The 25321-nt window shown below is 45.2% G+C and overlaps 1 protein-coding gene across 1 annotated transcript; it reads left to right on the top strand.

Annotated features, from left to right (window-relative positions):
* The first annotated feature begins 1033 nt into the window (after positions 1-1033).
* STPG1 (sperm tail PG-rich repeat containing 1) lies at positions 1034-21022 on the top strand. The gene is made up of 9 exons (XM_084652407.1): positions 1034-1100; positions 2123-2274; positions 2654-2757; positions 7872-7973; positions 9128-9301; positions 13679-13790; positions 14554-14719; positions 16476-16666; positions 20446-21022. Exons 2-9 carry the CDS (start codon positions 2196-2198, stop codon positions 20520-20522), a joined length of 1005 nt encoding a protein of 334 aa, XP_084508533.1. The 5' UTR covers positions 1034-1100; positions 2123-2195; the 3' UTR covers positions 20523-21022.
* Positions 21023-25321: the final 4299 nt, after the last annotated feature.

The following is a 25321-nucleotide window of genomic DNA, read 5'->3' as shown; positions in this document are numbered from 1 at the left end:
GGAGTCAGCCTCCTGGATGCAGCCTGCTGCACCAATGAAAGGGATTCTGCTGCCAGTGCATTGCCTACCATACTAAAACAATAGTCCTAGTAATCATTAATGCTTGTTAACTGATTTGATGATCAAAGGGGTCTTCAGTGTTCTGATTATATCACTTAATGTTAGACATAATGGGACCGATTTCCAAAATAACTCACTACCCACTTAAGCACTTCCATAAGGGGTCAGATTTTTTTTTAACATGGCACCTTGGCAGCTGCTGGGTGCTAGTGAGCACTTAAAAAAAAATCTGACCCTTATTTAGGTGTCTAAATGGGAGGTGAGCAATTCTGATTACAGCTGTGGATGCTGAGCTTTTATTTATATCACAGTAGCCCCTAGAGGCTCTAAGATCAGGCCTATTGTGCTTGTTGCTGTAGAAATACATAGCAAGGGGCAGTTCCTGCACCAGAGAGATCTGAAGGCACAAGGAGGGAGAGAGACTATAGAGCCAAAGTGACTTGCCAAAGGACACAGAGCAGGTATCCAAACCCTGGTCTCCTGATTGCCAGGCCAGCATCTAGTCACAGGGCCAGCTGACTCTGAGGGCTTTTGAAAATCTGGGCCAGCAGCCTGCCCAATTGCAGGTCGTGGATGTTGTGCCATTGACCTCAGCAGAAGCTGGCTCAGCCCCTCTAGGCCAGCATAAAACCTTGTTAGCATTTCGAGTGATCAGTCTGGGGAAGTGTCTGAAATAACCCGGAGTGGGGTTGGCTGGGCTTTGCCTGACAAGTTGTGTTTCTATCTTAATGAAGAGCAGGGAGCAGAGGAAGGGGCTGCTGCACTCTTCCCTGTGGTCCCTTGGTAACAGGGCCCCTGGGGGTGAGCACAGCTGCCTTAAGACCCAGGTGCAGAGGAGCTTGTTCGGGACCACGCACTCTAACTTGAGCAGGGCATGAGGCAACCAGATGCCACTTTGAAAGCCTTTCTGTGATTGGAGGAGCGTGTCAGCTGCCAAAGTAACAAGCAAAATGATTGGAGAATACCTGGTTCCGCTGTTGTCTAGGCAACCAAGTGTAAACTTTCTCAGAGGCCTTCTCTAAAGCAGCCCCGGCAGCCAGGTAGGCAGGGGTGGCACCGCAGGGATGGCAGGTCCCGGCATGCAGCGCATCCTCCCTGTGGCCCCACAGAGACCAGGGTCCCAGCATGCAACGCTTCCTCTGCTCTGGCCCCGCAGAGACGAGAGAGTCCCAGCTCAGTGGTTCTCAGCCTGTGGTCCGTGGCTCGCCTGTCTAAGGGGTCCACGAAAGACTTAAACTGGAAACTGACTGAATAGAATTCAACTGTATAGACAGACAATAGATTTCCAAAGGGGTCCGCACCGCCGTCTGAAATTTTGTAGGGGTCCGCAAATGAAAAAAGGTTGAGAACCGCTGTCCTAGCCTGCAACGCTTCCTCTCACCTGACCTAGCAGATGCTCTTACTACTAAACACAATACCTGGGCTTCACGCTCCTTCTCCAGCGTTCTCTTTAAAATAACCTTAAAAACAGAGGGCCAGAGTGCTCCTTCTAGGCATTAAAAAATTCCCACAGCCTTTTTCATAAGAACAGGGCTTTGACTCAATCTTTTCTGATCAAATCCTTTCCCTCCCTCGCAGCTGTGAAGCTTGATTGGCATCATGTCACCCCACCCCAAAGGTGACAGAAGGGTTGATGTTTATGTGTAGGGCCTGCACCTGCAGCCTTCATTCACCCCACAGTCCCACTGAGGTCAGGATTGCAGGGATTTGGAGAATTCTTGGTGACAGATTCATAGAATTTCAGGGTTGAAAGGGACCTCAGGAGGCCATTTAGTCCAACCCCCTGCTCAAAGCAGGACCAATCCCCAGTTTTTGCCCCAGATCCCTAAATGGCCCCCTCAAGGATTGAACTCACAACCCTGGGTTTAGCAGGCCAATGCTCAAACCACTGAGTTATCCCTCCCCACCCCACCCCACCCCACCGTATGAATGTAAAATACGATAATAATCATAATCTGAAAAGGAAGTTCCCTTGTTTATTAAGTCTTCACCATTCCAGCCTTGTTTAGAAATTCTGGCTCGTTTTTTTTCTTCTAAATTCATAACATTTTGATATTTCCAGTTGATGTTTTAGAAACAAAATGGTGACCCTGAGGAGGAGAGTGTTTCCAGCCAGTGGGCAGTAGTTGCGTAACATGGCTGCCTGCTTTGAGAACTTTTCTGTAGCTACTAGTATCAAAGGAGCAGATGTGCAGATCGGGAAAACGTCAAGAGGTACAGTATTGTGAATCGGATAATAACCACTTTGCAGTTGAAAAGGGGACAAAATAGCTACAAATATGGATGTCTCAGCAAAGGTCTAAATAAGGAGGTGTGGCAATAGTGATTTAGCAGCATTGGGTCAGCTCTACAGCCCTTCGTAACCACTGAAGCACCTTTAAAGTGCTGCAGTGATAGTTTTTTCTTTACTTCTTAAATAAAACAGGAAAATTCAATGCAAAAACAAATGATGATTTCTCGACCTGAAGATTGCATTAATGATAGATTTGCATTTCATGTCTGTTTCCTATTTAAAATGAAATCTGTTGCTACCGTTACATATTTCCTGTATCTCCACATTCAGGATCTTGTTTTTATCGGCTTTACCTTTTAGGTTACAGGGTCGCCTCCATTCCTTATAAATACCAGACAAGAGTGATCCCAAACTCAGAAAAAAAGGGGTTTAATTCTCAAGCAAAGAGGTTTCAGTATAACCAGGTAGGTAGTAGAAATATTTGAGATTTATGATCTTTGCTGTAAATCTTATGTTCCTATTATGTCTTAGTTAGTATAAGATCTTGTCTTATAATAAGTTTGATTGAGTTGAACTGGACACACAGCTTGTATACATGTTTTATATAGTATTCCATGGATCAGGCTTTGGAAAAAAAACCACTAACAGCAATGCAAAAGAGAAGTGTTATTGAAAATCAGCTATGCTGAAGTAGTTTGATGAAAACGCATCATGTGACCCTGTTGATAAAGAACTGTATGAAACTACTCATTTTACACTCAAGAGCCTGATTCACCACTGCCTTATGCTGTACAATACCTAGGGTGAACAGACAGCAAGTATGAAAAATCAGGGCAGGGGGTGGGAGGTAATAGGTGCCTATATAACACAAAGCCCCAAATATCGGGACTGTCCCTATAAAATCAGGACATCTGGTCACCCTAACAATACCAATGGAGCACCACTGAATTTCAGTAGGATTTAGGTACCTAATTTTCTTAGGCTCCTTTGTAAAATAACTTTTGTGCTTTTTTTTTTCCTCCTCTCCATTCCAGCCTCCCTATCTTCGGTGCTAAGGGTGAAGGATACTATGTCTCATCACTGATTTGGATTGTCAGTTTGTTTTACAACCTAAATATTATTTACACCTAGTCTTTTATATTGATTCTAATACTGCCAGGCCACCAAGACCCACATTCTGCTCTCATTTAAACCACTACCAATCAGGAATGATTCCACTGAAGTGAATGGAGTTACTCCAGATTTTGCACTGGTGTAATGCATGCAGAATATGACCCAACATTTTAAGACTCCTTTATTTACTATGACTCCTAATCTCTCTGTGCATAAACTCCCTCATACTAGCTAAAGACTATGATGTCTACTCCTCTTTGGCCAGAAGGGGGAAGCAGTAAGATGCTGTAAAACTGTACAAGTCACCCAGACATCAACTCAAATTCTTTTTCTCTAGCCAATACAGCTGACGCATCCTCTATGTGCAAGGAGCCTTTTGGGGTTCAGCTTCCTAACTACTTCCTCTTCTGATGGGAGGAGGATTCTCCATGCCTCCTGCAGAAAGTTCCCTGCTCTCCATCTGGTGAATAACACTGCTATGGCTCCCTAGAATGCCATGAAAATTAAGTCGATTGAGGATTTCTGTAGCTTCACGAACCCTTTTCCAAGTGGGTAGATCAGAGAATTATTTGGTATCTTCTCTTTTTCTTATTCTGCCTTTGTTCTCTTCCTTCTTGCTTGTCTCTCTCATCTCAGCAATATCAAGAGCACATTATCTCAGGCCTGAATAATAATAACTATCAACATCAAGGACCAAAGATGAAGGGAAATGATCAAGGTGGGGATGTTGCTTAACTGCCTTTTGCAGGCGCCGTCTGTCTGTCTGGTCAGCTTCCAAGAGTTCCAGATGACCTGATGCAAAGTTCTAAAAGAGAAGAGGTAGAGTTTTAAGGTCGTTTCACAAAACACTCCCTTCTACTCCGAGCATTTCCTGCCGGAAGGATGGAGCAGCAAATGGGCCAAACCACAAGCGACACAAGACCTTAATAGACTTTTGCTTAAGCGTTATCCCTAGGGAAAGGTTACTGCATCAAATACTAGCTCTTTCTAGGGCTGCTTTCTGAGCTTCTCCTTCCAAACGCACCTGGTCATGTCTCCACAGAACTTCAGTATACTATAGAGTACATTAACACATAGCTACAGGTACAGGGATTCACTCCCCACTAGAACTTTGATGTATATTATTGGGTGTTGTATGCAAAATATTTCTGATCAACTAATACTGTGACCTAATGGCCTTCTATATTCACCAATAGACTATGATCTCAAGGAGGTAGAAGGACCTAATTGTATGTAATTAGCTCGGGGGGTGGGGGGGGGTAGATTTTCAAAGGCACAAATAGCAATTAGGTGCCTAACTCCCTGTGTCTCTTCCAGCCAGGAAGCGTTAGTCATGTAGCGACCTACTGAAGTCTGGTGTAAGTAGGGACAAACCTATTGAAATCAATGGAGTTGCACCACTTACATCCGTCCTCAGTGCAACCTATATGTGCACTGGAATAGTTTCTGTCTATAAAGAAAACTATGCTGAATATTTATCTACATGGCCATCCACACTGTAACTCCCATGACATTTTTTATAAGGACGGCAGAGTCTTGTGGAAATATCTGTGTAAGTAATCGGAACTGAAGACTCAGGTCTTGCCCAGTTTCATACTGGTGTATTTGTATTATTAGCATTATGGTAGTGCCAACTGAGATCAGGGTCCCATTGTAGTAGGTACAGGGAAGGAGGGATAGCTCAGTGGTTTGAGCATTGGCCTGCTAAACTCAGGGTTGTGAGTTCAATCCTTGAGGGGGCCATTTAGGGATCTGGGGCAAAAAGTGGGGATTGGCCCTGCTTTGAGCAGGGGGTTGGACTAGATACCTCCCGAGGTCCCTTCCAACCCTGGTTTTCTATGTCATGCATGGTAGCACATTACCACTGGAGTGCCAGTCTGGCCAATTGGATTGGTAGCCTCTTAAAAAGGTGACAAGGTCATTCCTTACTTGCCTATGCCTTATGGCCATCAATGTAAGCTCTGCTTGGATGCTAGCTTTTATTACTTATATATTCCTCCTACACCCTCTCCCACTGCCTGTGGCTCTCCCACATCTCTCCTATGTTCTCCCTTTATCTCCTTTCCCCACTCCCAGCTTTGTACTTTCTTTCCTGTTGCCAGAGTCCTGCACAGGGGAAGTGGGGGTGTCAGATGCCTGCACTCAGGTGTAGTTCATTGCAGGATTGAAGTGTGTGGCTGGAATTGCTCCTGATGTCCTCTGCACCAACTGCCGTCTCTCTCCTCTGCAAACCCATCTCTTCTGTGTTATTCCCACACTATCTTCTCTTGGGTATTGTATATCTCTGTCTGAATCTGAGCATACACTCCTCAGGACAGGAACCAGACAGGACAGGACCTCTTTATGTGCTTATAAAGTCTCATATACTTGTCCAGTGCTCCATACAAAATATTTTCCACTGGTAATTGACAGACAAGGTCACATGACAATGATATGCTCTCAGGGGTCAGGAGTGTCAGATATTTCCATTCCTACATACCTAAATCATCTAACATTCATGTTGACATGAGGTATATTTCTTTCTAGGGGGTCTCATCCCAAACAGGCCTGAGCCTCCACAAATCCCATTGACGTCCCTTGGATTAGCGGGAGCCCAGCACCTTACAGAGGGTGTTCTGCACCTTGCGGGGAACTGGGCCTCAAGAGCTTAAGGTGTCATCGCATAGAACCGAGGCTGGTTTTGGTTTATTTTGCTCTATAAATAGAATCCCACCCAGTTCTCTTTCTGAAAAGCTCAGGAGGACAGCTGAGTCAGGAAGGGCGCGGTAACTGCAAATAATGCATTCCGTCCACATGCTGAATTCATTCATTCAAGTCAGATATACGAGTGAGATTTCAGACTTGCAGTTGCTCTGAATTCCCAGTCTGTATAAATTGCCCTGTAGGAAACTTAATCTCCCATTTCATATTCATTTTTCTGTGCAATTTGAGACTCACATTAAAATAAGATTATTATTTTGACACAATGAAAACATCTGCTCGTTGCACAATGACAGTTACTACAAAACGTTCAGGTGCCCAAGGAATGGAATGGAAAATGATACTGAAAATATGATAATGCCATTATTTATGTCCAGGGTACGCCTTCACCTGGAATGTTCTGGTCATCCTATCTCAAAATAAAAGCTGCAGCAGAAACAGAGGGGGCTCAGAAATAGCTGACAAAATGGTTAGTCCTGGAGAGAGACTGGGGTTGTTTAGTTTTGAGAGGAGAAAATTAAGGTTTAATCTGATAGATGTGTGTAATGTAAAAAAATATATAAGGGAGGTAAATTAGGAGCTCCTATTTACCCTCTCTCATCATGTGAAAACAAGGGCCATTCACTGAAATTGAAAGCCATCAAATGGAAAATCGATAAAAGGAAATAATTGTATACACAATGCACATTCCGTGTTTGTACAGTACTTAGCATGAAGGCGTCCTGGTGTATAATTGGAGTGCCTATGCACTATGGTAATAATAAATAATACAGATAACCTGTAGAACTCACTGCCACCAGGTATAATCAAGGCCAAGTGTTAGTAGGATTTTAAAATGTTTAGATCCTTTCACTGGTAACGATGATATCAATAGTTACATTATTGAGGACACAATATTTATAAGGCATGCTTCACTGGATAAGATTCAGTGACACTAATGCTGGTGGCATCCACCTCCTCTCCAGCATCTAGTGCCATTGTCTGCCAAGGATGATCATCCACCTTGAGGGCATGGCACCCCTGGTTTACATTTGGAGTTCCAGTTCCTAGATGGGCAGCCTACCAAGGCTGAAGAGCCCTGCCTGACCCGAGCAGTCTGCCTTTTTTATAGGTGACAGACACTCGCCTTTCATACCCCCACTTTTCACAGAAACACCTCTGCTGCATGAATGCAAGTGATGGGGTGTGTGGCTGTCAGAGGCGATTGGTTTCGCTGGCCATTGGGGGCACTTTATAGGAGCTGTGAGCTCATCCCCAGCCCAGCAATAACAGCCCATTTAGGTTATTCCATAACTGTCCATTAAGACATTCTTGCACCTTCTCTTGATGCATCTGGTACTGGCCACCAAGAGAGAGGATAATGGACAAGTTAGATCTCTGGTCTGATCCAGTCTGGCAATTTCTAAATTCTGCTGTCACAGCTCTGAAACTTCCTAAATAATGTTTTGAGTTTGTTCAGAAGGATGATTGTTACTAAATGATTTGTGCTGGAAATGGCCCAACTTGATTATCATACACATTGTAAGGAGTGGTTTCAGAGTAGTGATCACTTTAGATAAGCTATTACCAGCAGGAGAGTGGGGTGGGAGGAGGTATTTTTTCATGCTTTGTGCGTATATAATAAGATCTTCTAAACTTTCCACAGTATGCATCCGATGAAGTGAGCTGTAGCTCACGAAAGCTTATGCTCAAATAAATTGGTTAGTCTCTAAAGTGCCACAAGTACTCCTTTTCTTTTTGTAAATGTATTATGTTTCCTTATTAGAATGAAATTCCAGGGCCGGGATTCTATAACGTCGTTCACCAATCTGCAGAGATTAACAGCACCTCACTGTCAAAGAAGGGAACGGGCTACTTTCCTTCCATGGTAAGGGAAAGGGTTTGTATTGTTTAGGGCCTGATCCACCGCCCATTAAAGTCAATTAGGCCCAGATCCTCAAAGTTATTTAATTACCTACCTCCCACTGAAATTAATGGGAGTTAGTTTAATGTAATTTCCCATTAATTTCAATGGGAGGTAGGCACTTAAATAACGTTGAGGATCTGGGTCTAAGGGATTTTCTGTTGACTTCTATTGCATCAGGCCTTTAATGATCACATCTTATTTTTCATCCCTTGCTGCCTAAATTTAGGGCACCTCAAATCAGAGTCTTCAATTGGGGTTAGGTATCTAAATTCCCTGAAGGATCTGGGCCTGAGATACAATAGGGGTGGGGCACCTTACAAACACCAAAGATAGACAGGCAATCGCTGTACCGGTCACTGGAAGACACTGCTATAATTAAGGCTGAGTTCCATCCTCCATTCTAACCTTCTTTTTCAGTTGCTCATATAACTTTTAAAACAAATTCCTCTGGGGCTAAAACTTTCTATGCTTGATCTCAATCCAAAGGTGATTTTTCTCCCTTTGGAGTAGAAAATTGGAGCAAAATTAGCTGAGCCATGTTTGAGTTATGGAAGTCTGAAGAAAACCCCCCACATTTCTCTCCCACGAGGGGTTAACTGGAAATGTTGCACTCACCCTAGCTTGAAAATGGCTAAAGCTAGTGACAACAAAGTCAGTTCTTCTATGAATCTCAGTGAGATATACAAATCATAAGCCGAGTTAGAAGAAAATCTGCTCAATCCTTTTAATGATATGAATGCTGAACGCCGATAATTTTGCACAGAATTTTAAACACATTTTCAAACCATCACAATGGAGAATAGTCTGATGCACTGACAAAGTGTGCCTGGCTTCCACGCCAAGCCACTGAGCATCTTCTTCTCCCAGGGAAGCCAATGGGAATTAATGGTGCTCAGCACCTCACTGGCAGGATCAGACCCCTTGCAATGGGACTCCCAACCATTCATGCAATTTAGTGGGGTTCTGCTGTATGTAAAATACAGAGGCTATTCCCTACCCAGTTATAACAATATGTAAAATACCAGAGATCAAAGACTGGATCCAAACTGTTCACCAGTCTCCCTCCAGCACTGCTGCTCAACTGCTATTGATTTCTTTGATTTGTCTCTTTCCAGGATGCTCGTCTCCTACACAATAGAAAACCCAGCTACCCTGCCGCAAATGCCTACAACCTCTCGTTGGCATTTCAATCCAAGCAAGATTTCAGCATGGGAAACTCCAGCATGTTTCAGCAACCAATCGCTAAGAGGAGAGAGCAAACGTCCACCCCAGCGCCCAATCAATACAACGTAAGGGGCAAAAACCAGGAGGTTAAAGCCAATGTAAAACTAACTTTAAGTGAGATATGGGGAATTATAAGGAAATCATTGTACTGTGTTTAATCCTGTGTGGACCAGAGCATGGCTGGCCCAGCAAGGGTGTGCAAGGGGAGGAGAGGGCGTTTCTCTTTATGCACCTGTGGCTTCCTCCTGCTCCTTTGAAGTCAGTGGGAGTTTTGCCATTGATTTCACTGAAAGCAGGTCGGACCCCCGTGCAAGGAGCAGTCTCAGTCTCTGTGCATCCAGAGCACATGGGTCACCGAGGCAGCCAGTATGCATCCAGGATCTGCCACTGCAGCAACCCTCTGTCTTCCCACCACAGTATAACCTGAGGTGTTGAAAGCCCCACAGGATTCTTTGGGTAAAATCCTGGCTTCACTGAATTCAACAGGAGTGTTGCCGCTGCCTTCAATGCAGCCAGGATTTCACATTTTATGTATTATTTCTAACAGATGTGTGGTCTGGTGGTTGAAACACAGGGCTGGAAATCAGAGGCCAGATCCTCCACAGATGTAGATCAGCATAGCTCCACTGACTTGCATGGAGCTGTGCCAGTTTACACCAGCTAAGGATCTGGCCTTGAGATTCTATTCCTGATTCTGCCAGTGACTCACTGTGTGATCTTGAGTAAGGCACTAACCTTTCTGTGCCTCCTCGTCCCATGTGTCACATGGTGACAATAATACATGCTTCATTGGGGTGTTGTAAGTCTTACTCCATGAATGTTTACAAAGTGCTTTGAGAGTCTTGAAAGGAAGTTGTTAAAGAAATGCAAAGTATTGTGAATAGCTGCCTATCAAAATATTATACCTATTGGTCATGGATTTCACTGTTATCTAGGCAGTGCTGATTTATTATCATTGTTACTTTAACTCATTTGCTCTATAATTTTTTCTGCAAATCATGTCTGCTGTAGTTCCCTGAGTGTCTGTCACTTAGAACAGGAATCTCTTATATTGACACAATGCTCTTTTCACCAGATTTCAGAGTAGCAGCCGTGTTAGTCTGTATTTGCAAAAAGAAAAGGAATACTTGTGGCACCTTAGAGACTAACAAATTTATTTGAGCATAAGCTTTCGTGAGCTACAGCTCACTTCATCAGATGCTGTAGCTCACGAAAGCTCATGCTCAAATAAATTTGTTAGTCTCTAAGGTGCCACAAGTCCTCCTTTTCTTTTCACCAGAGTTTTTTCCTACTATGTACTCACTTCAAGTGTGATAAACATCCAGTGGGATGCAGGGGTGGAATGTGTCTTGTCTCAAAGCACACAGTAACACTGTAACAGTTTAGGACAGTGAGCGAAGAAGAAAACTGTAGCCGACTAAAACTGCAAAGGAGTTTTAGGTTGTTTATGTGAAATATAATTACATTTGAATTTGGCCAGGACACTGTAGTTAACTCCACTATTTCTGTAAGAAGAGCCAGAGGACCGTTAATGACAGTAGCTGGTCAGGATCATCCCGTCTTGTTGTTATTCGTATTACAAATAGTGCCTAAAGATTGAGTCCCCGTTTTGCTAGGTGGTGTCCATACACGTAGTAAGACTGAGACCCTGTACCAAAGAGTTTACCATCTAAGTAGACAAGACAGACCGAGGGAGAATGGAAGTATTATCCCCATCTTACAGGTGGGGAGCTGAAGCACAGAGATAATAAATGACTTTCCTAAGATCACACAAGAAGTGTGGGGCAGAACTGGGAATCCAGCTCTCCCGAGTCCCAATCCAATGCCTTAGCCATACACCATCCTTCTTGGAAAGACAGTCCTTCCGCAGCACAGCCCCTGTGCTGGTGCATTGGTTCAGAATTCACTTAAAGAGATGAGTGCCATGTACAGAATCATTCAAACATTTCCTCAGTTTTCCTTGGTTGTCTGCCATGCAGGTAGCAACCACGCTTGATCCTCCTCAATGCATTAGACATGACTAACTCCCCACTTAAGGTGGCACGGCTGTAGGTTAGAAATGAGTGATACATTTATAGGCTTGGTCAGAATCAATGATCATGTGTCTTCATTGTTCATAAAGGGATCAGATCCTCAGCTGGTGTAAACCAGCACAGCTCCACTGATTTAAGGGGATTTTGGTGATTCTGTACACTGCCCCCCTTTTCTCTGAGTGAATTCTGAACCAACGCACCAGCATAGGGACTGTGCTGTGGCGGAAAGGCCGACTTTCCAAAAGATGGCCTCTGGTTAAAACACTGGACTTTGTTACAATGCCTTCCAGCTACGATGATCTGCCTCAACAAGTTTTCTGTTGTTTAAGCTAGTTTGCAGATCATAATTATTTGACATATCATAGCATAATGGGTTCGTAGCATGTTATTTCTAACATTGTAAGAATTTGCTTCTGGGAATAACCTTCCTGGATTAATTACTGTCTTGTGATTTACTGTAAGGGATGGTGTCTAACCCTCGAGAAGCACAACAGGAAACAATCCATTTAAAAGATGGCAGTGCTTGATAATTTATGACCATAGGCAAAGAGACACTCTGGGAAGAAACAGAGGGCCCAGTCCTGTACACAGGCAAAACTCCCACTAAAGTCAACAGGAGTTTTTCCTTAAAACTGCAAATCAGGCCTTAGGTGTAATCTCAGCCAAAATTAATAAGTGTTGATAAAACCCAGGCTTGCAACAGAAAATAAAGCTGAAGCAGTGTCCCAAACTGTATGGAATAATGTTTTCAGTGTGGGGGCCAAATTCAGCCTATCACAACATGTGCTGTACATCATTCAGTGCATTAAATGCCCCAATAACAACTATGTGGGTGAAACCAGACAATCACTATACTCTTAAATGAACTCACAGGGGGAAAATGATAAAAGACAAAACACCACATCACCTGTGGGAGAACGCTTTTCATGCAATGATCACTCTATCACTCTATGTCTGATCTCTCAGCACTCACCCACAAAGGAAATATGCACAACACCCTCAAAAGACGAGCCTTGGAACTTACATTCATAACTTTGCTAGACACTAAAAATCATGGACTGAATAGAGATGCTGGATTTATGGCTTATTAAAACAATCTATAACCCACTAACAACCCCTGCCCCAGCTGCCTTTCCCCCCTGCCTTCTTTTCCCCCCATGACTGGAGGGGTGTTAATTGCCCAGTTCACCTTGAATAGTCCCTTGAAATATGTGTTAACTACTTATGCTTAACAAAAAGAAAAGGAGTACTAGTGGATAGCTCACGAAAGCTTTATGTTCAAATAAATTGGTTAGTCTCTAAATCCTCCTTTTCTTTTTGCGAATACAGACTAACACGGCTGCTACTCTGAAACTTATGCTTAACAATCTGTTCACCTTGAATAGTTGTGACACTCTGAGGGGCTTGTCTTCCCATTCAGGGGCCCTGCTTCAATGAAGACACAACTACGCCAGCAGGAGAGCTTCTCCCCAGCATAGTTAATCCACCTCCCCAAGAGGCGGTAGCTATGTTGACGGTAGAAGCTCTCCTGTTAACATAGTGCTAGCTACACAGGGTGGGGAGTTAGGTCAATATAAATGTGAATTTTTCACACCCCTGACTGATGTAGTTATCCCAATATAGGTCTGTAGTGTAGACCTGGCCTGAGTACATTTCCCAGCCCTGAAGAAGAGCTCTGTGTCAGCTCAAAACTTGTCTCCCTCACCAACAGAAGTTGGTCCAATAAAAGATATTCCCTCCCCCACCTTGTGTCTCTAACATCCTGGGAGCAGTATCAATCAGAAGCTTCCCCTGGATGGAGCAGGCCTGGTAAAGTTAGCCTGATTCAATTGAAGTCTAGGGGAATTTTGCCATTGGCTTTGAGGCATGCGGGATTAACCCCTAAACAATAGACTTGATCTCTTTGAAGAACGATTTTGGGCTGGGTAGAAAACCAGTGGCTACATTTTTGTCATTCTAGCCTACCCTGAAGGGCAAAGTTGCAACAGTTTGTTTATGCTCTTCCAGGTGCTATCATGCAGCTCACCTTGGGGTGCACTGGAAGCACTCCCTCAAACCCCATGCTTGGTTCGGTTATTTGAATGAGGTTGGACACTTTTAGATCAAGCTGGTGCAGCAATGACTGGCAGCAGCAACCAAAGAAATGCAGCCAAATTTTCAGTGGGAGCTGCCAGTCCGCAGCACCTCTGATAATAAACCCTCACAAGATGGGCAGTCAGAAACGGAGACACCGAAAACCAGTGAGCTCTCCTGAAAATTTGGCCCTAATATTGCATTCATTTATATCATTAGAGCAGTTCTGATTCACGATGGAGACTGGAGCTAAAAAAACATAGTTTTTGTTACGTTAGTAAATACCCAAGAGGAAGGTCAATTCAAAGGAATTAATGGAGACTTCATTTTGTACAGGCCTCTCTAGATTTCTGCAAGCAAAGCAACAACGTGTGTGCCCGGGCGATGTTTTTGTCCAAAACGACAAGAGGATTAAGCACTGATAAAACAGAAAAATGGCCTTCTCCATGTAAGTGAGCTGTTGAGATGGGACGAAAAGCATCATTTGTGAGTCTGAGTCTGATCTTATTAGGTGCTCACCACCGTCACTGAAATCCATGGATATCCAGGCACTCAGGATATTACATTTTGCATAGATGAAGGGGCATTAGTGGGTGACACTTCCAAGTTCTACAGGATGGGCCCCTTGGAATTATTACTAAAGCACCCATCCAGATATAGTCAAACCCCTGAGTGTAGATTTATGGAACTTAGGGGAATTGCCAAAACATACTCGGGCTCCCTCCAGGGTGCCAGGGGCTCAGGGAGCGGTGTGACGTCACACACCATAATACACCTAAATCTGTCATGCTACCATAGAAGGAAACTTCTTCCTGGCCCCACTGCCTCATGAAGTTTATACCCTGAAGCATGAGGATAGTTGGCTCTAGTCATTTTTACATTAGGTGGTGTCGCTGCAAGTGATGTTCACAGTCAACATCTCTTCTGTTTTTTTTAATTGCTAGTTTTCCTACCTGTACTTCCTCCTTGGATGCTCCTGTGTTCAGGATTAAGTCACTAGAGTAGTCACTCATCTTCTGTGCCCAAGGGGTAAGCTGCTCCAGGAAGCAATTTTTGTCATCTCAAGAAATGCTTTCCCCCCAAAACACTCTGCTGTGCTGTTTCCTTTTACCTCCGTTACTTTCACGGACTCATCCCCTCTTATGCCTGCCCTAGTGCAATAGTTGCGGCATTGTTTGGTTTTTACATCCCTTTTCTTGTTGTGTTATTAGGCCATTACAGAATCAACGAATCCCTTGTCAAGAAGTCCCCCAGGATTCTAGTGTCTTGCTTCAAATCAAATACTCATCGTGAAACAAAGGTGAATACAATAAGCCCAGGGCCTGCAGCCTATCAGCTAAACAAACCCACTAAAGCAGCAAAGAAGACCACTTCCATGTGAGTGCTAACCTGTATGCTTTTTCACTGTCAGTCACTGCTTGTGATCACCTCAGATTGCAGGAGGGCCCAACACCTGCAGCAGGAGAGCTCACACCTGGCTCTCTGCAAAGTTCTTCCACCGTATCACAGTCAAGCCCGTACTCGGTTGCCTCTGTTGCCGCTGGTTTACAGATGAGGCAAAAGATGGCTCCCTTGGGAAGTGAAAGCAGTGGTAACACTGAAAAGCAAAATACACAAACTGTTACCAAATACCGCACACCCATTGTGCTGTCGGTATGATATATGATCCCCATTTTATAGATGGGGAAAACTGAGGCACACATGACCCAGTGGCAGAACAGGAAACAGACTCCACATCTCTGTTTGGGTAAAGCTTAGATGCTTCTCTGAACTTCATTGAGTCTGCAGAACTGAGGTGGACAACAGGCCTTCCTGCAAGGTTTCAAACACTTGCTCCTTCAGTTCAGGCCAAAACAGAATAAAGGAAGAAAAGGAAAAGCCCCTTTCTTTCCCCTTTGGCATCATTCTGGGAAGGCAGATAAATCTGCCTTTCAGCAGGTTATTCAAGTAGATTTATTATGCCCACCCCGTGACAGTGACATTGGGTTGCCTGAGATAAGATTAAGATCAACAGTAAATTCTTGACCAGGGAAAGGTATGAGGAGTATATGGGCAAGTCTGCAGCTCTCTGCACACAGGCAGGTGTATCTTACAACAGAGGTTTGGTGAAAGGAGTAGGAAGCTGTAGGGAGAGAGAAGCAATGCCAGACAGCGTGTGCTAAACACAGCGGGCTAGGGCGGAAAGCTAAATTAAACCTCAAGTGAGAGGATTATTAATCTACATTATCAGCAAATATCAGAAGGCTCAGTGTCCAGATGCCAAAGTTAGGCTGTGTCCACTGGTGGCACCGTGTAGGGTACGTGTAGCTACACGCTCCAGTGAAAAGCAAGTTACAGTCTGTAGCTACACTTGTTAGTGAAAGGAGCTGGCGGGGGAGGGACTGTGGTGAAAGGCTCCAGCACCAGGGAGCTAGAGGAGCCCTTCCCCAAGGCCTCCCCCTTGCCAGAGCCTTTCCTCACTGCCAGACACTACAGTGCTAAAAACAGCAGCGTAGACAGCACGGCATGGTGTGGGTGAATAGAGAACCATGTAGGGTATGTACGTGAGAACGTAGCCACACCCTTCAAGTGTGTCTTTACTCACCGAAGCTGTACCTCACGGTCGCCACTGCTATTTATACCTGTGCTAAGGGCTACTCATGTAAGTACCGTGTAGGTGTACCCTTAGAGACAGATCCGGCTCCCATTTAAGTCACTGATTTACGCCTATGGGGCCACATACTCAGCTGGAAAACACTTGCACAGCTCCGTTGACTTCAGGGGAACTACCCTGATTTACACCAGCTGAGCATCTGGCCCTGGCTCTCAATAGCAGCCGGATCGGGCCCATCATCACGTCAATATATTTTGCGAGAAAGTTAAGAGGCTTGATACGTGGCTTTGTACATGTATCCCGATTTGCAAAGTGTGTGATCCGAGAGGAGTCGGATAGTTCTTTTCTAGGGCATTCTTTAAAGCTTTTAGCTGGGATTTTCAAAGGAGCCTATGTGATTTGAACACTTAGCACCGACTGAATTTCAATGAAATGTCAGCACCTAACTCCATTAGGCACCACTGAACATCGCAGCTTTTATTCTCAACCTTCAAACCCCATCAATTTACAATGTATCTCAATTTTCCTTTCTTCTAATAGGCGAAAGCAAAACTTGAATTTCTCCGCCCCAGCCATACCACCCCCAAAAAATCCACCTTTGCCTGGTCCAGGGCAGTATGAAATAGTGGACTACAAAGGCCCACCAAAGCATTACATCTCTAGTGCTGTATTTGTCTCAAACACGGGACGGTGGAGAGGGGACACATCTCAGCAAGGGATACCTGGGCCAGGTAAAAATAAAAATATTGATAAATACTTTGTATTTACATAGAGCTCAAAGCACTTTCCATAGGTGATTAAGCAGTGTTATCTACCTTTTTACAGATAGGGAAACTGAGGCACTGAAAAGCTAAGGATCAGATGTACAATGGTATCTAGGCACCTAAAGATGCAGACAGGTGCCTTAGTGGGATTTACTGAAATCCCTAAGTGAGTTGGGCACCTAACCTACTTAGGTGCTGTTATTAAACCCCATTAGGCACCTATCTGCATCTTTAGGCACCTAATTACTTTTGTAAACATGGGGCTAAGTGAGTTGTCCAAGGTTACACCGAGAGTCAGTATCAGAACTGGGAATAGAACCTAAGTCTCCTGACTCCCAGCCCTGTGGTCGGACCACTAGACGATGTGTTTAAACTATTTTGAGAAAAGCATAAATGTTTGCACTGCAATTGCCATTCAAGTATCACCAACTGTCAGCATGTTTGACAAATAGCTTATGGGAGTTATGTTTGTATTTGGAAAACTACCGTTCAACTCTTGTTATTACAACCAAAGTTTTACCTGCGCTGCCGTAAAGCCCTGTGTGGGTGGGGTGGGAGGAAGCAGTTAGAGGAGAAGGAAGAAAACTGACTCATGAAACTGCAAAGTGTTTGCATAGTCCAAGAGGAAAGAGACCTTACAGGGCATCATAGCCCTGAATCTCCTCTGCCTCATGCCACCTTAACACTGGTCTAACTCTGACACTGGTATAACTCCACTGAGTCCAGGGCAGTTGCTCCTGATTTACATCAGCATATGTGGGAGACGAAGCAGGTCCCATAATTGTATCCAGAAAATGCTTGCAGAAGATCGAAGGAGGGACCTACTCACAGAGACTCATGTGTTAAATGTACTAACATTTCCATGAGTATGATATGCTTTGTTCTAATTACCTACCAGTGTATCCAGTGTGCATGTAGAAAGCTAGACTGTGTAGTCCTTACTCATACATGCAGTCCCATTGTAGCCAAATAGCCCGCTCACCTCATTAGGTGCTCAGCAGCATAGGGGATCCAGATCTGGCCCTTTTGATGGTAAGATTGCTAACATACAGGGGACAAACGAAGGGACAGATTCTGCCACCATTTCCGGACGTTGAGTAGTTCCTTACTCTGCAAGTATTGGCGTGCGTGTGGAGTAGGGAACTGCTGAGGGTGAGCAAGGCTGGTGGAATCTGGCCCCGAGTGCCCTTTGTGCAATTAATAATTGCCATGAGTAACACTATTTTCATATAGTGAGTAAGTTAGGTGTATTCGAGAAAAGAAACAATACAAGAAACATGACCCTAAGTCCCTCTGACAGATGAATGCCTGGTTTGGAAAGCAGACAATAGCAATTTTGCTATTATTTACAGTATATGATTTTATTCATCTGTAGAATTTGTACATCCACAGAGTGCTGGGGAATGTCATACCAGGCTAAAACAGTGCCATCATTTCCCCCAGGGATCTTGTGGCAGCAGAAACAGAGGGACAGATTCTATTAAAGGATTGCATGATAACCATTGTCCATATTACATTTCAAACGCTGAGCATGCCAAGTGCTTCGGCAAAAATGCTGATGTCCCTAAATACTGGTCTACTTATTAAATATTGGGCCAGATCCTCAGCTTGTGTAAATTGAGGCACCTTAATTAAAGCAAAGATGAAGCAGAGGAAGTGAGTGGGGCTAGAAATACTTTGAACAGAAGGCGGTAAAAGAGTCTAAAGTTTTTCCATCCCATAGTATTAAATTAAAAACCATGCACATGCATTGTTAACTTGTGAAAAGTCAGGACATCTCCCATAATCACAAACCCACTCACCCCTGCCAGCATCCTTTCTGGCATTAGAAAAGATCAAATCCCATTCTTTTTAACCTTTTACAGCTAGCTGTGAAGACAAGAAAGAAAATTCCAGTGGGGCAAAGCTCCCTGCAATGAAATCTAAAGTAGCGTTAGCCCATGTGCACTATTAATATATAATGTAAAATCGCCCAGTACTGTATGACTTACTTGTAATACTACCAATGTGGACATAAGAACAAATGATATAAACTGGCCATCGGGAAGTTTAGACTTGAAATTAGACGAAGGTTTCTAACCATCAGAGAAGTGAAGTTCTGGAATAGCCTTCCAAGGGAAGCAGTGGAGGCAAAAGACCTATCTGGCTTCAAGATTAAACTCGGTAAGTTTGTGGAGGAGATGGTATGATGGGATAACATGATTTTGGCAATTAATTGATCTTTAACTATTCATGGTAAATAGGCCCAATGGCCTGTGATGGGATGTTAGATCGGGTGGGATCTGAGTTACTACAGAGAATTCTTTGCTGGGTATCTGGGTGGTGAATCTTGCCCACATGCTCAGGGTTCAGCTGATCGCCATATTTGGGGTCGGGAAGGAATTTTCCTCCAGGGCAGATTGGAAGAGGCCCTGGGGGTTTTTCACCTTCCTCTGCAGCATGGGGCACAGGTCACTTGCTGGAGGATTCTCTGCACCTTGAAGTTTTTAAACCATGATTTGAGGACTTCAATAGCTCAGACATAGGTGAGAGATTTATTGCAGGAGTGGGTGGGTGAGATTCAGTGGCCTGCATTGTGCAGGAGGTCAGACTAGATGATCATAATGGTCCCTTCTGACCTTAATATCTATGAGTCTATAATACAGATCTGCAGTGCTGTGCATGTACTTCGTAGGGAACAATGACATCAGAATAAGAACAATCTAAACACCACACAATTAAATTCATAGGCTTATATTATTGCAGGAGCCTTATTAAGGGATGCTTGGGCACCAAGTACTTGGTGGCTGGGTTTTAAGATGCCAGATATTTCATACTACGTCCAGGGTTCCTGGTTTATCATTTAACCTAAAAGCCACCGAGAAAGATACAGTCAATACAAAAAACAATCACGATGAACTTTGGATCCCACTAAGTATTAAAGAAAGGTCCAAACGCAGGATCTGAGCCAAACTTTGGAACTAGATCCCAGTGTCAGAACTCAGACCCTTCTCTGATTACAATGAATATTAATATGGGTATTAATGAAAGCACAGCTTGCCCATACTTCTGTAACTTAACAGCATATACACGCATATTACCAAAGGCCCAGGAGGCTATGGCGGCTCGCTTCCATCTCACTGAACTGACATGTTGTCATACACATCTGAGTAGATACTCAAGGAGAAAAAAAATGTCTTTCTGCCTTCACTAAGCCTTTCAACACTATGGGCCACCTTTGGCTGTCTTCACTATCTATCTAAGGTGCTTGTATGGCCCCATTACCATAGTATCTGAGTGCCTCACATTCCCATTGTATCGATGGGAAACGAAGGCAGAGAGAGCCTGAGGCCCACATCCTTAAAGGTTGATTGAGTTCAGTAGGAGTTAGACACCTAAATACTAATCTGAGCCTAAGTGACTTGGCCAAGGTCATACAAGAAGTCTGTAGCAGAGCAGGGAATTGAACCCTGGTCTCCCAAGACCAGACTAGCATTCTCTCCTTTACTCATGCTGAATATGTCCTTACTCCTCATTGACTTCAATGGCAGAATTAGGTATTTATTCAGCATGAATAAAGGTATAGGAATCTCACCATTATTTCTTACCAATTGAAGATGCTCCATGCAGTTAATGAAAAATACAGTCAAGGGTTTATCGCCCTTTCTCTTACCCCTCCCCCTGAGCAAACAAGACACCGTAGTTCCTATATTAGTCAATAATTTGAAATTTGCATTTAGCTCATTTATGTATCTTTCTCGTTATAGGTACTTATCTGCCAGAAGTACCAGGGAAGCAGTCCTTTATGTACAATATTGATAACAAGTGGATTCCAGTTCTGTAGGCATCACAGCCCACATATTTTGGAGAAATTCTGCGAAGACTGGACTTCATTCAAAACCAGCAGTACATCCGCTAACGCACGAGCAAGCTATAGTGTCCCCAGCACCCATGTTTTCACTGTCTTTGTTGTCTGGCATCTGATACTGGTATTTTGCACATATTGCAAACTGAAAGGTGATCATTAGGCTGAAATTGACTAAGATCTTCCAATTAAGCTGACACTGAACAATTCATGCAAATATTGTTTGATTATTTTTTACCCTATGGAATTAGTGATCATGTATCTTTGGCGCTGATAAATTCTGGCCATATATCGGCCAATCACGTGAAACACGGTATACTTGCGGTAATCTATATCTTGCTTTTTATCCCCAGTTGTCTTGGTTGGAACAGTGGTTCAGCTGATCCTCCATTTAGGCCTCTGGCTTTTAGAATGCATGTGTGGTGCTGGATTAGTGCACTCTCTCCCTGTAAACACAAAATAAAGCTCTGTGTGTTCTAGTCATGACAATAATATAAATAATAATAGCAGCCTGTGTGGAGCAGTCTCAACTGATCAACAACAGCAAAAGGAGGTGGGAGTAGGAACAGCTGTCCAAAACTGAGCATTCAATCAGAGGTTTGGAATTGCACCTGTCTATCTTCACCTGTTTCTCCTCTTACTCACACAGGCATAAATCAGAAAAAACTCCACCGAAGTCAATGAAGATTTGCAGATTTACTCCAGCTCAGAGGCTGGCCCCAAAAGGGCCCCATTTGATACCCACATTGCACTGATGTAAATAACTGCATAGATGGCAGCGTAAGGGTGAGTCCGCCCCTTACAGTATGCTATCCTGACCGAGTGTCGTGTAAGTTCCATCTCTCCAGCAAAGCCCTGGGCAGTCTGGGATTTTAGGAGATCACACTTCCCATAGCAACGGACAAATTGTGTGTAGAAAAACCTACAGTGACATGAAATTAAACCAAGGAGGGTAGGGAGGGTAGATGAAAGTTACATGGAACTGCAAGATACAAGGAAAAGCAATGAAAGTGACAACACTCTTATTGGCACTCTGCAGAGAAACCATGCAGGGGGGAGACTGACCTTGTTCCTAGCAGATTGTACAGATAGCGAGATCAGTGGCATTCAGGATTGGGGCACATTGGGAGGGCAATATGGGGGAAAGCTTGTATTTCTGTGATGTTTCTGCTCTGAGGACAGAGCACTTCAATTTGTCACGCACAGTCAGGTCTTGGCATGTGTAAGTGTGATGCACTTGCAAAATTTTTGCAACGTAAGCAGCACTCCTTCAAAATGAAGAGACAGCTGTGGATGCATTTTTCTGATCTGGAAGTGAGGATAAGTCAAAAACTTTTGAATTAATTGTTTTTTTTTAAGTCAGTACAAACCAGCCGCCAACTGGACCTAGCAGGATATTGCTTCAGTGGAAGCTTCTCTCATTCATCATCATGAACTCCTGGCAAACACAAGTGGGCTCACACTTTCACATGACCTTTATCCACCCTCAGGACTTGCTGCCCCAGAGCCTCTTCGGTAGCACTTTAACCTTCTGAAGGTGCTGGTGGGCTCCCGGTGACCAGTCAAGAATGCTCTTGCATGCTTATGAGCTGTGCTTCACACAAGCTGTACGGCAACTCGCCTTTGCTGGAAGGGATGAACCGATACTGAGCACGCTAGCAATGTCAGCGAAACACCCACCCTAGGCAGGGCGGGGGAGGGCGGAGGGGCTGGGTTTGCTCTCACAAGGATGTGAATCAGCTTGGCATTTGCTGAAATCAGTGGAGTTTCCTCGATATAAAGTGGGTGTGAGATCAGAATGAAGGCAGGTTCACATTTTGCTTGCATCAAAATAGGCTTCTGATCCTCCGCTGCCAACACCTTGTGTGGCCACTTAGACCAGTGCAAAGCGAGCGTGAAACGTGCCCCGCGCGGACTGGTGGAGCTTTGTGCTGTACTAGTGCAAAGGGCTGCAGCAGCTCCAGAGGCACCAACTCCCACCTGGCAAAACTCCGGGCCAGATTCTCAGCTGGTGCAAAGTGGCACAATGCCACCCAAGTTGCCTTTGGTTGTAGATAACCTAAAATTGCTTGTGACCTTATTCTGCTCTCTCACTGGTGACAAGCACAAGGAACCCCACTAAAGTCCATGGAATTGCACTGGTGTGAAGAAGCGAATCGAACTCCAAGGGCAGATTAATCCCTGATATAACTGCACTACTTCAGTGGATTTACACCAGGGGTAAATTTGGCGCCTAGTCTCAATCCATCTGCCATAGGCATGGGCATAGCTGTTACGGATGAACCACTGCCCTCCGTTCTCTGCCCCCCCCCCCACTGAAAAATGGCTCTAACCTTTCCTCTGTGCCATCCTGACTGCAGGGGTACACCTCAATGTGCCCATTTCCAGTCACGGAACTGGGCGGGAATATTGGCAATAAGGAAACACTATACACTCAGAGGGTGGGCAAAACGATTTTCCAGCCAGGCAACTGTCTCACCGAGGGATTTATGATAATCACAGAAACCTCTCAACATGACGGGAGGGAAATAGAACCATGCGTTTTTCTTGCAGCCTCCAGAAATCTGTACTGCACCTCTCAGCCCATCCCCTAACCTGATCAGGCAACTTCTCTGCAGGCTCCGAAAACTCTGACCCGCCCCTTCCACTGCCTCTGCTCCCCTGATCTGCACATGGGTGTATCCCCGCCCCTCCAGTGGGCGATGGCAGCTATTGAGAATGCACCTGAACTACATGGGAGAGTCACGTCACCAATGGCAGCAGAAGGAAAACGATAACCACGGAACTAGAATTAGTGCAGGAGAATCAGTACTTGAGGCTCTTTCATGGCCACAGGAAAGGTTCGTTGAGAACCAGCGTTACCACGGACAATCTCTGACCCAGGGAGCACGGCGCGCTCCAGCACCTGGCTGTGCCTTTTCCACGGTCCTGCCTGTTGTTGGTACTGATTAGCTGCATTCCGGTGCCACCTGAGTCAGGGTAGAGATGTCGTCTACCCTGACCAAGCAACAGGCCAAATTAATCCCTGGGATAATGGAACCAATAATCTGAGAGTTCACGGCCTCCCCCCTCCCCGCACACTCCTGCCTGGCCCCCAGTGTGTGTGCACCTGTCCTGGCCCCCCCAGCTCCCCAAACTGCCAGAAGCTTAGTGGAAACTAACTGGGCATTTACTTTTTTTTTAACGCTTAGTTCTTCTATGGCACTTTCCAGCTATGGGGCCTCACAGCTGTTTCCAAAGGCGGGATTAATGCTCAGTCCCACTTTGCAGATGGGGAAACTGAGGCAACTAAACCAGGAAGTGACTTGCCCAAGGTCATGTGATGAGCTATGGGCAGAGCCAGGCTGTGACGAAGTGGGACCGTTCTTAATGTTTCCTCTGAATAGTGTGGGGGTGCCTCAGTTTCCCCTAGGCAGTTCTTAAGTATCTAGGGGGTGGGATAAGGGTGAATGATCGTTGCAGAGCCCTAGAGGGCTGGTGTGTGCAGGGGTCTGGACACAGAGAATGGTCGACACCCTGTTTCCTGGCAACTGATGGCCTGGGCCCTTCCCCCCTGCAAGGTGAGAGCTAAAGGGTTGGAGAACAAAGGAGTCAGGTGCCCTCCTGGCTCGGGAAAGGGACAAAGCCCAGAGGAGGAGGGGCTGGAGAGAGTTTCAGTTTTGGGGCTGGCTGGGGACATGGAGTGAAGTGCAGATGTGGTTGTCTGGCTCACTGCCCCCCAAAATGGACCCAGCTGAGGGGTCCTGTTCTCTGCACCTACAAGCTCTGTTTTAGACCATGTTCCTGTCATCTAATAAACGTCTGTTTCACTGGCTGGCTGAGAGTCACATCTGACTGCAAAGTTGGGGTGCAGGACCCTCTGGCTTCCCCAGGACCCCGCCTGGGCGGACTCGCTGTGGGAAGCGCATGGAGGGGCAGAGGATGCTGAATGCTCCGAGGTCAGACCCAGGAAGGTGGAAGTTGTGTGAGCTGTGTGTCCTGAAGACAGTCTGCTCACAGAAAGGAGACTTCCCCAGAATCCTGTCTGGCTTCATGAGGAGCAGTTCCAGAGCATCGCCCAGGGACGCCGTGACAAGTGGTGGCAGCGGTAGGATGTACTGCACCCCATGGATGGCACTTCCTGCAGTAAGTGACTGGGGAGCAGTAAAACGAAGGGGGATTGACGAGGACCAGGCGTGCTGAAGGCTCAGAGAGGAGCGGTTTTGGGGGACGGTTAACCCCTGGGAGTGTGTGACCAGCGAGAAGGACTGTGCAGTAATGGGGTCCCCCGGGGACTGCGGTGAGCAGTCTCAGGGGCAGAGGAGCCTGCGGCTTGGCCCTAGGAGAGAGAAGGACTTTTGCAGTAACAGGGTTCCCCTGGGGCTTGCAGCGAGCAGTCCAAGGGCAGCTCGACCCTGGCAAAGAGGTGGTGACCTCAAGAAGGGCTGGCACACTAGGGGTTCTCCCTGGAAACCGTGGGGAGCTAAGAGCGCACAGGCCTGAGTGTCCACAACAACTTGGGAACAGCGGAGTCATAGAACCCAGGAGTCCTGACTCCCTGTCCGGTAACCAGGATCCACAGAAAGACGTAGCAGAGCTTTAGGAACCTGGTAGATGGGCTAGGGAGGATTTATTCGAGACTCCTCCAGATCCCCCCTTGTGCCCCTCTTTTCCCACCACTCATCTGCTTCCCCCTCATGCCTCTCCACCCCCTTTTGTGCTCCGCTTCTGACTACATGGGAAAGGAGGGGGCTGGAAATTACCAAAAAGCAGTTTTTGAACGAGAGGCAGGGCTGATC

This window comes from Lepidochelys olivacea, assembly GCF_965140295.1.
Source record: "Lepidochelys olivacea isolate rLepOli2 genome assembly, chromosome: 19".
Lineage (NCBI taxonomy): Eukaryota > Metazoa > Chordata > Testudines > Cheloniidae > Lepidochelys > Lepidochelys olivacea.
This window is presented reverse-complemented; position numbering and strand designations above follow the sequence as displayed.

Excerpts from the sequence above, each read along its gene's own strand:
- STPG1 (XM_084652407.1), top strand. The coding sequence starts at position 2,196 with ATGGCTGCCTGCTTTGAGAACTTTTCTGTAGCTACTAGTATCAAAGGA. Across the intron at positions 2,758-7,871 it reads AGAGGTTTCAGTATAACCAG|AATGAAATTCCAGGGCCGGG; the intron begins GTAGGTAGTAGA and ends TTTCCTTATTAG. Across the intron at positions 7,974-9,127 it reads CGGGCTACTTTCCTTCCATG|GATGCTCGTCTCCTACACAA; the intron begins GTAAGGGAAAGG and ends GTCTCTTTCCAG.